This window comes from Papio anubis, chromosome 1 (genome assembly GCF_008728515.1).
Source record: "Papio anubis isolate 15944 chromosome 1, Panubis1.0, whole genome shotgun sequence".
Lineage (NCBI taxonomy): Eukaryota > Metazoa > Chordata > Mammalia > Primates > Cercopithecidae > Papio > Papio anubis.
In genome coordinates, this window is record NC_044976.1 from 1,643,097 (window position 1) to 1,658,558 (window position 15,462).

The following is a 15,462-nucleotide window of genomic DNA, read 5'->3' on the forward strand; positions in this document are numbered from 1 at the left end:
GAACACGGTGAAACCCCGTCTCTACTAAAAAATACAAAAAACTAGCCGGGCGAGGTGGCAGGCGCCTGTAGTCCCAGTTACTTGGGAGGCTGAGGCAGGAGAATGGCGTAAACCCGGGAGGCGGAGCTTGCAGTGAGCTGAGATCCGGCCACTGCACTCCAGCCCGGGCGACAGAGCGAGACTCCGTCTCACAAAAAAAATAAAATAAAAAAAAAAAAAAACAAAATTGAAGTGTTCTTTCAGCATCATAAAAACGTTTTGCTTCCCTTCTGACCTGCACCGTTCCTGGGGACAAGTCCACGCGGCCCTTATCTTGGAGTCTTTGTACCCAAAGGTGGCCTCACCTCAGCCCGGTGTTCAGGTCCCCTCTGTGTCCCTGGTTTCCGGGCATTGATTAGGATTTGCTGTGCTGTGGGTGCCTCTCTATTTACCCGTCTTGGGGTCTGTTGATCTTTTTGCATTTGTGGGATCACAGTTTTCTTGTGCCCAGGGGGACTGGTGCGCCTACAAGCACGTTATTCATTTCAGACTTGTTTCTTTGTTTTGTCCTTCGTTTCTCACACCAGGCTTCCATTTTCCTTTAGAATCCTGTTATCTCCAAAGTTCACGTCCTGGCCAGTTCCACCCGTGGCTGCCCCTTCACCGGGCCTCTTGCCGCCCGTTCCACCGCCACCACCTTACCCCTCGTCTGGGCATGCTGTGATTTCTTGTTAGTGTGGACATTGTGTTGTGGCGGCTTTGATCACCTGCATTTTTGTTGGGTTGTTTTGGCCTTCCTTTAAAGGACGCTGCGTTGTGTTCCGGCGTGGAGTTCAGCTCCTTCCCTATTCACGTTGGTCCTTGCTGTGGCTTTGAGCATCTTTGGTGGTCTGGCCCAGTCTCTCCCTGCAGGGAAGAGTCCAGCCCCATTCCCAGGACGGCCCTGCTGGTGGCTGCCGACAGCCCAGGATCCTCCAGGACTCTCCCTCTGGCGGTCGGAACTCCTGTCTCCCGCCTGTGAGTTCTGGGGCCGGGGGTCCCCCTAGGGCCCCCGCCCATGCTGAAGAGTCCACCTTCCACATGCATGGTCCGGACTCCGGAGGCCTCAGAGACCCTCAGGCAGCCTTCTGGAGATCTGTGTCACAATGCAGGTTGCGTTTCGACTCTGCCTTCCAGGTCCCTCTGTGGACGCTTTCCTGAGCCCTGACCTCCTTCTCCTCAGCCCCCGAGGACCGCCCGACCTGCTTGGACGCCTGCCCCTGCAGGTCTCAGTGGGCCTCCACCCCCCAGGCTGGGGAACCCTCCTAGCTCGAGGCCCGCCTGCCCCTCCTGCTGGGGATCGGCCCCATGGTGCCTAGTGCTGACAACAGTCCATCCTGGAGTTTCAGTCTCAAGCTTCGCTGGCAGGGAGACTGCCGTATGTTGCCTCTCCCGGCAGGTGGGGCAGCGGGACCAGCTCCCTTCAGGCCGGCACTTTGGTTGAGTTCCAGGAATTCTCTTTTTGCTATGAAGGCTTCCAGGCTCATCCCACATCAGCCACCCTCACACCTGCGCGTGCGTTTATCCGTAAGCAGCAGCAGGACCTCTGGACCGTGGTGTAATGATGTAAACGCGTGATCTGGGATCTATCCTGTGTGTGCACTGAGATGTCACCTGGCAGCTTCTTCCCTCAGCAGGTGGTCCCACACTGTGCCTGCCCTCAGGGGCAGAGGCCCCGGCTCCCCACAACTTCGTTGCAGTGACCTGAGGCCTCCCTGGCTCAGTCCTTTCCCCAGGGTCAGGGGTCATCTATTGAACCAGGACGAGGCCTTCCCCTGACTCTGTGCCTGAGCTGAACCTGGGCGGCAGTGCCCAGTGGCTCAGACCCCAGGAAACTATTACCGAGGTCTGACTCTCCTTTGCTCACAGGAGGCCCACTGGCCTGGACCCCCTGCCTCCGTGCCTCAGTTTCCTCCTGGAAGGTGGGGATGTTGAGTGCCTGGGTTGTGGCTGTGCACTAACCTAGAGCTGTGAGCCGAGCCGAATGTCTGGAAGGGTGCTAGCTAGGTGCAGGTGTGATGTCCCTCACACAGAAAGTGGGAGGCCCCGGAGGCTGGAGCAGGTGGGGATGCCGGTGGTGGGACACAATGGGGAGCTAGAGGAGGAAAGCGTCTGGTATTTCATTACAGAGACCCCAAGCCCATGGGAGGGTGGGAGGTGGTCACAAGGAGGAGGTGGGGAGAACAGAGGCTGCTTGGTCCTGATGTGGGGTGAGGAGAGGCGCCATCCCTGAGGCAGGAATGGTGGCCAGGAGGGAGGGAGGTGGGAAACATGGCAGACAGAGGGGAGGCGGGGGGAGCCCAGAGCCAGGGTGTGGTGGAGTGCCTGGAGCCAGAGGCACCCTGAGGAGGTTTCCCAGCAGGCAGCGATACCCTGGCCTGCAGCGTGGAGGCTGGGGCTGGACTGGGAGGCCTGGGGGCGCCTGGGGACGCCTGGGGCTGCCCCGATTCCCCAGCAGGCCTTGCCTCACCCTCTGGGAGGCCCCGGCTGCACAGATCTCTCCCACAATGCTCTGACCACTGGCTGAGTCCTCTCCCTTCTGTCCCCAGGCCCGAGGCGTTGGAGCTGCCCCTACCCTAGGCCATGAGAGCTGGACACAGAGTCTTCCAGGTTCAGAGGGCTCACTTGCTGCTGCTCACTCTGCCCACCCCAGCCTCCCCTTATGCCGACCAGGCTGCCCACCTGGGTGACCCCGGAGCCTCCCCCTCACACTTCCGTCTGCTGTGCACACCGTCCAACCAGCCTGACAGCTACCCAAAGCCTCCAGAGCACACAACGGGCCTGGTATCTGTGCCTCCCTCTTGGGGTGGGCCACGGCCTGCTCTGTGTCCCTTCCCCTCCCCACTCATCAGCGGTGGACCCCAGCTTCCCTCTGCAGCAGCGCTCAACTCAGGCACTTTCTCAGAGAAGCGCAGCCCACCTCGCCCCCTGCAAGCCCCTCTTCATCCGTTAGAGCCCCCCGTGGCCTGGGCAGTCCATCATGAGTGTCTGCACCACACGACTGTAGATGTTTGGCTTCTGGACTCAAATCCTTCACCAGACCATAACCAGGAGGGCAATGACCAGGCCTCAGCCTCAGCCCCCTGCCTGACCTGCACTGGTACAGCATTGGGTCTGGGGAGTCCCTGGGACAGCAGGCACGGGGCTGGGGGGCTCACCTGCCTCCCTCTCCCTGCTGGTTCTGGTGTGCCCGGGGATGGGGGCGGTGATATCCTGCAGGCAACTGTGTGGGTGGGGATGGCTGCGGGCTGCAGAGGGCCCCGTCTCCCGCCTCCCTGGGCTGCCTCATTTCCTCCCTGATGCCCTGATGACCCTGGTGTCCTGGACAGGGCCTGGAGGTGCTGGTGCCGGGAGAGCCTGCGCTGGATGGATGAAGGAGTGAGTGCTGTACTTAGTGGGGGGCGCTGAGCGCTGGGTCAGGAGCCCAGGACCTTTCCTCCTGCTGCCCGGGAGGCAACAGCCTGGACCCCTGGAGTCTGCATTCCAGGAGAGCGGGCAGACCACAGAGAAGGGAGAAAACGGGCGGAGGGCCGAGGCGGGCAGACACATGGAGCAGGGACCGGGGACAGGGCTTATTTAGCAATCAGAGAAGGCCTCAAGGAAGAGGTGACGTTTCAGCAAAGACCTGGCACTGTCTCCACTCTCGGTGGGGCAGACGGGCTCCCTTCAGCCCCCTTGAGGCCTGGTACCTGGGACCCTATGTCAGGCTCGGGGCCTTGGCGTGGGAAGCTGAAGTGGGGCAGGAGGGGCCGAGTCTCACTGATACCTGTGTTAGTCTTGTCTCTTGCCATGCCTCAGTTTCCCTCCTTCCCAGGGTGGGGTGGATGAGATGGCTTGAGGACGTGTCTGAGAGAGTGGGGTTGGAGGCCTGTACCAGCAGGCGTAGGCGCTGTGTCTGCTCTTGGAGGCTGGGCGTTCCTGGGGAGTTGGGGAGGGAACGTGCTGTCCCTGCACCCTGGAGCCCCCATGCCCTCCTGGGGCACCTGGGAGTGGAGGATGAAAGGGGCCCCCTTCTTCTTTGAAAGCCCCATGCAGCTCTGTGGGCTGGGGGGGCTCTGTATGTGGGGGGCATTCCTGGCAGGGGGCACTGAGGGCCAAGGATGTGAGTGCACCAGGGAAACAGCAGAGAGGGCTCCTCTCCCAGGCTCCAGCCGTGGGGTGGGAGTCCACGCTCCTGGGTGTCTCTTGGGGGCTTTTCCTCCACTGGGCGCCACCTGGTCCCCCACCCTGCCTCAGAGTGCTGGAGTCTGGGGCCTGGGCTCATCCACCCCGGACGGTGGTCGGCGGTGCACCTGCCTCTGGAGCTCGGGATGCTTGGTCCCACAGGGGCGCACACCACAGCCTGCCTAACCTCACCCCTGCCTGCTCCCTCTCCAGTGCTGGCCTGCGGGGCTGCACACTTTCTAGTCGGGGTGCGGGTCCTGGGCTCCTGCCACAGCTTCCTGTGGCCAGCCACCCTGCCAACTCTTCTGCAGGTCAGGGTGGGCACGATCCCCAAGGTCCTTTCCACCAGATGCCACTGAGTCCCCCAGGGGCCAGGGCTGGACCCTGGAGGGAGTCCCCGGCAGAAGTCAGGACCAGGAGGGGCTTGGTGCAGTCCTGGGCCAGGCATCCAGCAGATGGGCTTGCTGGAGGTGGGAGTTCCTGGTGTGGAGCCGGAGCTCCCAGAGGGGGTGACCGGGACCTGCCCTGGGCAAGCACAGGCGGTGCGTGACAGACCTGGGCTTCCATTGGCTGCACCACGTCCAGCAGCAGGGAGGGGCCACGGGGCACTAGTGTCGTCGCATGGGTCACAAGGTTCCATGTGATGCAGGGAGTGAGGCCATCACGAGGGACTCACTGGTGCCTGCCTTGGGGCTCTGGGGCTGTGGGCCGCCTCCGTGCAGTGGTCTCCCCACCGCCAGGCTCTGCAGGGCAGGGAAGCCCAGTGGGGCACAGGGAGCCAAGAGGCTGGGGTGCAGGGTCCACAGGGAGACCGGGTGAGGCCAGCAGCCTTCCCAGCCCGAGGAGCGTCTCTGCAGGGGGAGTAAGAGCTGCGCTTCCACCCTCCCAGGGGAGGGGCGGGGGCACTCTGGGCTTTTCCCATCCCTCACACAGGGACACAGCCCTGGTGGGCCTGTGACTGAAACTGGCCAGACCGCATTCTGGCGGTTTGATTCAGAAGGGAAGTTTACCCTGTTCAGCAGAAGTTGAGATGGGAACAGGAAACCCACAGGGCCCCTTTATTCGGCAAAAATGTCAATCAGCGCCATGGGGAGCAGCCAGGGGTCCCTGAGTGTGTGAGTGAGGTGGGGAAACACAGATGCACTTTGGGGGGCTCCCCCTTCTACAGGAAACCCAGGGCCGACTGGAAAGGTGCCGGGGGAGAACTGGCCCCTCCCATCAGGCGCCTCCTTCACACTGGCCCTTCCCCTCAGCTTTGCCTGGACAGCTCCTGCCTCCCGCAGGGCCCACCTGTGTCCCCCAGCGCTGCTCCGCCCAGCAGGCCTGAGCCCCTTTCTGCTCCCAGACACCCACCGCTGCCCACTCTCCTGCCACTGGGGTTCTGAGGCACAGCTTGTCACACCGAGGCGGTTTCTCTTTTGCTTTCTCTTTTAGCTGATGGTCGCAGAAATGGCGCTGAGTTCCTCTGCTGGAGTTCGTCTTGCTAGCTGGGTTCCTGGGCTGCCAGTCTGAGCCTGAGGCATGAAGCCTCCTGGAAGTTGGGGGTCTCCTCCCCGGAGACCCGCCCCCAAAGCCGACATCTTGACGCTGGTGAGCCTCGCAGATCCCACTTCTGACCCCAGGGCCCCCCAGAGATCTCTTCCCCATGCCCCTGTCCTGGCCGTTGCTGGGTCCTGTGTCCAGCCTGTCCCCGGCTGCCTGGAGATCTCGGGCCAACCCAGACCCCCAGCACTGGGCTTACCACAGTGAGGTGAGCGGCAGAGCAACAGCCCTACCCAGCAGACCTCTTTCTGTGTGTGCTGCCCGCTCACCACTCCATCCACGGGCAGCTGGTGAGCCCCCATTGGCAGGATGTGGGCACTTCTGGGGGCTGGGTGTCTCTGGGCATCTCTGGGCGGGGCCCTGGAGCAGGTGACCCAACTCTCCGGCAGCCCTGACCTTGGTGACAGGTGATAAGATCAGTGTGCAGCAGGGGGCTGGACAGGGGTGGGGACACCCTCCGTGCTCATGTGACCCTCCTGTCTGTCCAGCCCCTTTCCCCATCAGGGGCTCCCGACTGCCCATGAGCCAGCCCAGGAATGAGACCACAGCAGAGCCACCCTCCCTGATGTGACCCACTGTCTGGCTTGTGAGCCCCTGGGGCCCGTCCCCGGCTGCCCCTGCTGGCTCTTCGGGGTCAGCAGATCCAGCCTAGGCCAGCAGGGGGCCTACAGGTTGTCTGCCCAGTGGGCTCAAGGCTCCCAGGTGTGGGGTGGGGAGTCCCTGGCGAGGGCAGAGTGCCAGTTCCCAGGGCTCTATGCTGCAAGGCAGGGTCATCACGGCTGGAGGAAGGGCGGTCCCCACCCAGTCCCGGGCTCCACAGGTTGGCAAGGTTGTCCCATGAGCCTGGCCCGGGGCCCGATTCTCTCCTCTCCACCAGGCACTGCCGCTCCTCCCCACTGCACAGAGGGGAGACTCAGGCTGTGACACCAAGTCTGGCAGAGCCCACAGGGGCAGCCAGGACATCTCCCAACGCCTGTCCTGACCCCCTTAGGTGCTGTATCTCACCTTCCTGGGATCCCCCTGCTATGCCCCAGCTCTGCCCTCCTGCAAAGAGGACGAGTACCCAGTGGGCTCCGAGTGCTGTCCCAAGTGCGGTCCAGGTATGTGCGGCCCATTGGCGGCCAGCTCCGTGGGCCGAGGGCAGACACTCTTGCCCTGTCCTGCCCCAGACACCCCTGTGTTCTCTGCTCCCTGGCCATGGGTGTGGGCCCAGGTGCACAGATATGGAGGGCAGGAGCCCCAGGCCAGCAGCTTGGACTCTTCACCCTGGGGGACCCTCACAGTCACACTGCACGGGAAATGGTCTGAGAGACGTGGCTGACCCACCGTGACCAGAGACACAGGCTCATACCAGAGCCAGGCCAGGTGTCCCAGGAGGCCCCACATGCTTCCAGAACTTTCTGATTTTCCCCAGAGCGGCTCCACTCGTGGCTGATGGGCTGCTGTGTCCCTCGGGGAACAGCTCATGGGCCATTTGAGTCCCCTTAGCTGGTGTCTCCCTGCTTGGGCTCCGGGCGCAGGCGGAGTGGTGGATGGGCTCCCGAAGGGGCCTCCTGCAGACATGCGAAGTTCCCACTCTCTGTGTGGCAGGTTTCCACGTGAGGCAGGCCTGCGGGGAGCAGACGGGCACGGTGTGTGAACCTTGCTCTCCGGGGACCTACATTGCTCACTTCAATGGCCTGAGCAAGTGTCTGCAGTGCCAAATGTGTGACCCAGGTAGGAGGCCAACACAACCGGCCCAGCCTCCGCTCGGGCACCCCACACCCTCTCTCCATGACCACAGTGCCACAGGAGGGCCCTGGCTGCCCCAGGCCAGGTCCCGACCCCATCTCCATGAGTGCACCCTGCAGGGGATGCCTTCAGGCCAGCCTCCGGCCCCCGTCTACCTCTGTCTCACCTCTCACTTTGTCACGGGGCTATCAGGTGGGCCATCCTGAGCTTGGCGACTGACCATTAGCCCTCGTCCTTGGCTCCTCTGGTGCCCTGGGTGGGTGCCCAGACCTCTCCTGTTCCCACGTCCCTAGCTGCAAAGTGGAGTGGAGTGGTGCTGGGGCTCTCCGGACGGCACTGGGACCTGCTGCTTCCCCACAGGGCTTCTTGTCCCTTTCTCCTCCAGATATTGATTTCCCCATGACCTCAGGGGAAGGGGTCACCTGGAGGCTGGTGCCCACCTGAGTCCAGGCAGACAGAAAGGGGAGCCAGACCCAGAGGCGTGCCTTTGAGTCACTGAGCGCAGAGCCTGTCCATGGCGGCCAGTGGCTTTGTCCTCTTGGAGCCTCATGCCAGGCTCAGCATGGCAAGTGCTCCCTGGGGCCAGGCAGTACGGCATCTGCAGGACAGGGCTGATGGCACACCTGGGGGCAGGGCCTGAGCCTACAGGGAGGCACGAGGCAGGTGGGCTAGCCACGAACAGAAGAGGAAGCTGGAGTGCTTTGGGGGTTCATGCATGCAGGCTGGGATTTGGGGCTCACATCTCAACCTGCGTGCCCCCATGCCCCTCCCCTCTTGTGAAAGCACCTGTCTGCCTGGGCTGAGGATGTGGGGCCACAGGTGGCAGGTGAGGCTGCCCTCAGGAGGGGCTCAGGCCCAGCTGGTACCTCCCCTCCACCAGTACCTGAAGAAGTGGGGCTGTCACCCTACCTGCCTCTGCCATTGGAATGGCCTAGTTTGCACAGATGGGAAGCCCATCTGAGGGGCAGGTGTCTGGGGTGGGCACGTGAGGACCTGTCTGAGTTACCCTGTCCTGGAACTGACAGTGCGAGCTTGGCATCCTGCCCATCTGGCAGAAGGCTAGTTTCTCCAGGAGGCCTGGCTCCCGTTAACAAGGCCCTCCCAGGACCCGCCTTCAGGCCCTCATCCCACACGCAACTCTGCCGTCCCTGGGTGTCCCTCCCAGCCTCAGGTCTTCTATGCCAGGCACCTCCGGGCACCTCGTTTGGCTGAGCCAGGGGTTCAGCCTGGCCGGGGGCCCTGGCAGCAGTCCTTGGCCTGTGGATGCTGTTCTGGCCTGTGGGTGGTGTCCTGGCCTCCACGTATCCCTCTCAGCCCCTCCTCTTGGACCCCAGCCATGGGCCTGCGCACAAGCCGGAACTGCTCCACGACAGCGAACGCCCTGTGTGGCTGCAGCCCAGGCCACTTCTGCATCATCCAGGATGGGGACCACTGCGCCGCGTGCCGCGCTTACGCCACCTCCAGCCCGGGCCAGAGGGTACAGAAGGGAGGTAAGTAGTGGGTGGCGGACATCCCTCCCATTTCCACCCTGGTCCCTAGTGCCCCGCTATCTGGAGCCCCAGGTCTCCTTGACGTCATGGCCTGCCCAGGGGCCCTGGTGAGACAGAACCTTGGCCAGCACCAGGCCCACCCACTTTAGTCCTGTCCTGGAAGCAGCCCAGTGGGGAACAGGCAATGGAGGTGGGGGAGGGGGCAGGGAAAGGCCACCCCAGGTGGCTCCACCTCGGAGTTCTGGGACTCCCCAGTCCCCAGGCCTCACTCTCGGGTCCCAGGCATGGTGCCTGGGTTTATGGGAATGACCACGGTCAATGCCACTGTCCAAGCTAAGTCTAGGAGGAGTAACTGTCCAGCCCTGGCCTGGCACCTGGCCAGGCAGCCCCCACAACACTGCAGGATGTGGACACAGAGGGACTCCTGGACTCATGAAATTCCAACTTCTCAAGGTCCAGGACAGCCAGAGCCACCGCCCCAGGCCTCACCTCTGATACTGCCAACAGCGGCCAGGCCTCCCATCACCCGCAGAGCACCCAGGTCTAGAAGCTCACAGACAAACAGTCCCTAGCCGCCAGCCCCTCCCCGCCTGGTGCCCTCAGCGTCCTCTGCCTGTTACTCTCTTCTCAGGCACTGAGAGTCAGGACACCCTGTGTCAGAACTGCCCCCCGGGGACCTTCTCTTCCAATGCGACCCAGGAGGAGTGCCAGCACGGGACCAAGTAAGTGGCCCCGGGGGAGGCCCAGCGCTGTGCCCTGGGGAGGGGGCTCCACGTTGCTTCCCTGGGAGATGACCGTCTTCTCCAGCAGAAAGGCCTGAAGGTCCCACCCTGGATGGCACCTGGTTACATGCCTGCGTCCAGGAGAGCTGCATGGCTGAAGCCTGTGTGCCCCAGATAACCCCTTCCATGGGCCCAGACAAAGCCTTATCAGATCCGAGCTTCCTGGAGGCTCAGGATGGGCCTTCCCAGAAGCAGGCCCAGAGGCAGGCTGCCTCCAGAGCCCCTGTTCCCTGACACTCCTGGGTCACTGACCCAGGGTGTCCCTGAATGTCGGGGCCTTGGGAGGAGCCCCTGGGCTTCAGGGGAGGGGGAAAGTGAGCACTCTGCTCTTCGTCTGCCTACGGGAGGACACCTTTAAATGCTGACCCCGGGCCCCTGGTTGACCTGAGACTTCAGAGCTTCTTGGGAGGAGCTGGGGTCCTCCAGTGGAGCCTGGGATGGAGCAGGGGTGGCCCCCAGGGAGGCGGTGGTGGGGCCTTCCATCCTACTCTGCCCTCCTCGTCCTCTGGTCCTGTCCATCTCCAGCTCTAACCGTTTCTGTCCCGACACTGGCTCTCCCTCCACTTTCTGTCCTTGTCTGCCACTGGTCTCCCCTTCTCTGGGGGTCTCTGCACTGCTGGCTGCCTCCCGCTTCTCTCCCCCTCCCTCTGCCGTCCTGTCTTCTTTGCCCAATCTCTCCTTGTTTCTTTTCTCCTCCTTCCTTCTCTCCACCTCCCCATAGCTGGGCTTGGAAAAGTCAGACAGACCTCTGAGGTCTCATCCTGAGGAGCTGCCACCAGCACAGCCTCCCTGGGACCTGTCTTCACTGCCTGGGGACCTGTGAGCCGGGGACGCTCCCTGGGACTGAGTGAACACCGGGTGCTGCACCTGCCGCTCCCACATCCTCGGCCCCACTCCCGCAGGTGCAGCAAATGGCTGGTGACGGAGGCCGGACCTGGGACCAGCAGTTCCCGCTGGGTGTGGTGGCTTCTCTCAGGGAGCTTCATCGTCTTTGTCATTGTTGGCCTAATACTTGGCCTAATCATATGTGTGAAAAGAAGAAAGTCAAGGGGTGAGCACACGGCAGCCCCATCAGGGCTCATGTCCCCAGTCATTGCCTCTCGGAGCTCTGTCCCCCCAAACCTGGGAGGTGGCCCCAGAGCTTTTCCAGGATCCACGGCTCCTCCCAGGAGGGGGAGCTGCAGGCTGGGGCAGGTGGGCTTCCTGCTGTGGCTGGAGCCCAGAGGTCAGGTGGCCTCCTTGGGGGAAGGGAAGGTGGGACCCCTGACCAGGGAGCCCTCTGCCGCCCCTGCCCACGCACTCCATGACTCCGTGCTTCCGCCTGCCCCCCAGGGCTGTGGGGAGCAGGGCAGGCTGTGCTCAGCTGGGAGAGGCTCTGGGTTGAGGGTCAACAGCCGCCCTGCTGGGGACAAGGCTATGTCCTCACTGAGTAAGGCCATTCATTCATTCATTCCTCCACCTACCCGCCCTGGTCTGGGCACCTGTGCTGTGCCTGGCCTCCTGGGCACTGACCCAGCAGTGTAGACCCGGCTGTGGCCCTGGGAGCCCTGTGCACAGTCCCTGGGAATGCAGCTTCTAAGCGTTGAGGTCCGAAGGGAAAGTCAGCCCCATCCTCCAGCCAGGCGGCAGCAAAGCCCCTAATCCTCACCCGGGGCCTCCAATGCAGGGAAGTCTCAGGGCCTCAGGCTTCGGGGCAGGCGGGGGAGCAGCTTACTTTCAGCCAGCTGGGCACCTGCTGGTGTGGTGGGCAGGGCCTCGCCACTGTGAAGCACTTGTCCCCCTCCCACAGATGACGGTTGAATTAGGGTTAGTTATGCACTTGGGGGCGGCAGCTGGGGAGGTGGGCTGGGCGCCCCCAGTCCTCTCACCCATGCTGGGCCTCCTGGGGGGACGGGCTGGGTTAGTAGTCCCAACACAGCTGGCCTTCTCCGCTCTCAGAGAGGGTCAGTCCCTTGGGGACGGTCTCCCAGGGAGAAGCAGGAGTTGGTGCCCCTGCCACCACCGTGAGACCCCAATTGCCATGAGCCTGTGTCCCCTGATCGGACACTGCCCCTGCCTGACCCGTGTGTCTGTGCATTGCAGGCGATGTAGTCAAGGTGATCGTCTCCGTTCAGGTACTGATCTCCTCCCCTCCCCCTCCCCCCTCCCCGCTGAGTCTGGTGTTTCTGGTGTACATGGTGGGGGCTCCCAGTTCTCTGAGGGTCCTGAGTCCTTCAAGTACAGCCACGGTAGCTCAGGAGAGAACCCACCTCCTCAAATTGAAAACAGTAAAATGAACCGAGAACCTGGAGTCCCAGGGGCGCCTGAGCAGGCGGGGTCTCCATGCTTTGTGTGCCCGCAGCGGAAAAGACAGGAGGCGGAAGGTGAAGCCATAGTCACTGAGGCCCTGCAGGCCCCTCCGGACATCACCACGGTGGCCGTGGAGGAGACAGAACCTGCGTTCACTGGGAGGAGCTGAAACCGCCGACCTACAGACTCTGTACCCCGACGCCAGAGATACCCGGAGCGACGGCTGCTGAAAGAGGCGGTCCACCTGGTGGAACCACAGGAGCCGGGAGGCCTGGGGGCTCCCCCCTGGGCTGGCTTCCATCTCCTCCAGTGGAGGGAGAGGTGGAGCCCCTGCTGGGGTGGGGCTGGAGACGCCTCGTGCCATTCCCATGGGCCAGCGAGGGCCTGGGGCCTCCCTTCTGCTGCAGCCTCAGCTCCCCAGAGCCTTGAGGAAGAGCGCCAGTTGCCTGGCGCTCAGGGACCACACCCCCAGCCCCCCTGGCCAGCCCAGAGGGCCTGCCAGACCCCAGCTGTCTGCCTGTCTGAATATTGCAGTCTTAGCAGGACAGGCCCCGGGCACTGCCTCACGGCCAAGGCTGGACTGGGTTGGCCACAATGTGGCATTGAATGTATATCACATTTAAAGTAATTTTCTAAATTGGATTTGAATTTGGCTCCTGTTTTCTATTTGTTGTGAAACAGTATATTTGGGGAGATGCTGTGGGAAGATGTAAATATCTTGTTTCTCCTCAAACTGTCGCCTCCCGGTGTTTCTGGCTGAACAAGGAGTTCCAGGATGGCTGCTGGGCTGTTTGGGGGATGTCTGACCTCCTCCTGCACGCCGGGGGGTTCACTCCACCCTCACTCCACCCAGGGAGGAGCCCCACCCGCTCCTTCACATCCCAGCAGCTGAGCTCTCAGTGGGCTCTCCTGACCTCGCTAACTCTGTCCGAGGCTGTTGCTGTTGATTCTGATGCTCAAATGGTCTCAGATTTGCCCGACAGAAACCCCAGATCTATATCAGACCTACACTTCCTGCCTGAGTTCATGGAGAAATCCCAGCATCAGTGACGCCCACTGTGCCCAGCTCCCCCCCAACCCACCCACACCGGGAACCCACCAGGCCCAGGTCCTGCTGGCAGGGGTGTCCCCAGGCCTCTGAGCCACACATGTATTTTGTGCTTGGATGTGGTTTTGGACTGATTGTCGGATCGATTGTTTTTCGATTTGCCGATTTTGTTTTTGCCGTGATTTCCGCGAGTCGAGTCGCCGACGTTTCGAGTTTTTCGATTTTTTTCGAGTTTTTCTCGATTTTGTGAGTTTGAGCCGGATTTATTTTTGTTTGAGATTTCGAGGCCTTTTTCAGATCTTATTTCTTTATTTCTTTTTCCAGATCTTTATTTTTTTCCAGACCCCTGTTCCCCTCTCCACCCCCGCCCCTCCACCCCCACCCTGCCCCTCCACCTCTCGTCCTCCCGCCTCCAGCAGCCCCCAGGCCGAGCCGCCCACCCCACCCCCTCCTGTCACCCCTGTCCTCCCGCCCAGCCCCAGGAGGCCCATGCAGGCCAGCTGGAGCCCTGTCCTGCTGCTCTCACCCAACCCACTCCTGACTGAGGTGTTTCAGGAACTGAGCCCCTCCTGTGATGTGGACTCAGCTCCTGACCACTGTCTACTTCTGCAGTTTTCAGGCTGACTCAGACCTTGGCTGCCCCCAGTGCTGGATGTGGGGAGGCCAGGCCCCAGCTAAGGCACAGTTCGTTCTTTTTTCCCAGGCCTGGGGGCAGGAGCACAGGCCATGGAGGAGGGCAGGGCAGCAGAGGGCCTCTGGTCAGGGGGTCCCACCTTTCTCCCCCAGGGAGGCCACCTGACATCTGGAGCTCCTGGCCACACAGCAGAAAGGCCACTGCTCCCAGCCTGCGGCTCCTCCCTCTGGGAGGAGCCGCAGATCCTGGTGCCTGGGCCACCTCCAGATTTGGGGACAGAGCTCTGAGAGACGCAAGGAGACATGAGTCCTGATGGGGCTGCTGTGTGCTCACCCCTTGGCTTTCTTCCTTTCATGCATATGATAAGGCCAAGTGTGGAGACAATGACATTGACAATGAGGCTCCTGAGACAGGGCTTCTCACACACCCAGCAGGAGCTGTTGTCCCAGGTCCGGCCTCCGTCACCAGCCAGCTGCTGCACCTCAGGGAGTGGGGCAGAGGACGTGGGAGCGGCAGGTGCAGCCCCTGGTGCTCACTCAGCCCCAGGGAGTGTCCCCGGCTCCCAGGGCTCTGGGCGGTGAAGGCAGGTCCCGGGGAGGCTGGACTAGTGGCAGCTCTGGGATGCGACCTCAGAAGTCTGTTTGACTTTTCCAAGCCGGGCTATGGGGAGGTGGGGGGAAGGAAGGAGGAGGAGAGAGACAAGGAGAGACTGGGCAAAGAAGACAGGACGGCAGAGGGAGAGGGGAGAGAATCCGGAGGCAGCCAGCAGTGCAGAGCCCTGAGAGTGATTTCACTAGCAACACTGTCCTGGGCCGCCTGGTGCCACATATTTGAAAACAGTTGTTTCATTTAAGCTTGTCCACTCAGTAGCTGTTGAATGTGGGAGGGTATCTTGGTCTATTCAGGTTGCTATAAGAATAAAAACTACCATAGACTGAGTGGCTTAAAAAGAACAGAAATGTGGCCGGGTGCCGTGACTCACACCTGTAATCCCAGCACTTTGGGAGGCTGAGGCAAGTGGATCATTTGAAGTCAGGAGTTTAAGACCAGCCTGGCCAACATGGTGAAACCCCATCTTACTAAAAATACAAAAACTAGCCGGGTGTGGTAGCGGGTGCCTATAATCCCAGCTACTTGGGAGGCTGAGGCAGGAGAACAGCTAGAACCCAACAGGCAGAGGTTGCAGTGAGCTGAGAACCCGCCACTGGGCAACAGAGCGAGACTCCATCTCAAAAACAAACAAACAAACAGGAGTTTATTTCTCACATTTCTGGAGGCGGGGGGTCCAAGATCAAGGTGCTGGCTGATTCGGGGTCTGGTGAGGGTCTCTTCCTGGTTCCTAGATGGCTCCTCGTTGTGTCTTGACACAGTGATCAGGGTGAGGGAGCCTTCTAGGGCCTCTTTTTTAAGGGCACTAACCCATTCCTGGGGGCTTCACCTTCACCAACCACCTAAACCCTCACCTCCTCCGTGAGGCCTTCTCTGATTGCTGAGAAGCCCTGGCCCCACTCCCTGCCCCATGTGTTCACCGGCCTCAGCCCTCCACCCCTTTTCCCCCTCTCTGTGGTCAGCCCCGCCTCGGCTATCTGCCCTCTTTCCCCCTCTCTGTGGTCAGCCCTGCCACGGCCCTCTGCCCCTTTTCCCCCTCTCTGTGGTCTGCCCGCTCTCCTGGAATGCAGACTCCAGGGGTCCAGGCTGTTGCCTCCCGGGCAGCAGGAGGAAAGATCCTGGGCTCCCGACCCAGTGCTCAACGCCCCCCGCTAA

At 61.9% G+C, this 15,462-nt stretch overlaps 1 protein-coding gene across 6 annotated transcripts; it reads left to right on the forward strand.

Annotated features, from left to right (window-relative positions):
* Nucleotides 1-3,301: 3,301 nt before the first annotated feature.
* On the forward strand, nt 3,302-12,749 carry TNFRSF14 (TNF receptor superfamily member 14). 6 transcript variants are annotated; one of them, XM_017956436.3, is made up of 9 exons: nt 3,302-3,396; nt 5,617-5,772; nt 6,716-6,824; nt 7,315-7,440; nt 8,790-8,945; nt 9,577-9,667; nt 10,630-10,778; nt 11,810-11,841; nt 12,069-12,749. In XM_017956436.3, exons 2-9 carry the CDS (start codon nt 5,704-5,706, stop codon nt 12,183-12,185), a joined length of 849 nt encoding a protein of 282 aa, XP_017811925.2. In that variant the 5' UTR covers nt 3,302-3,396; nt 5,617-5,703; the 3' UTR covers nt 12,186-12,749. The 6 variants fall into 6 exon arrangements, with proteins under 6 accessions (XP_017811925.2, XP_009213206.2, XP_009213240.2 ...); XM_009214942.2 differs by lacking the exon at nt 3,302-3,396 and adding an exon at nt 4,863-5,297; XM_009214976.4 differs by lacking the exon at nt 3,302-3,396 and adding an exon at nt 4,930-5,044.
* The last annotated feature ends 2,713 nt before the right edge of the window (nt 12,750-15,462 follow it).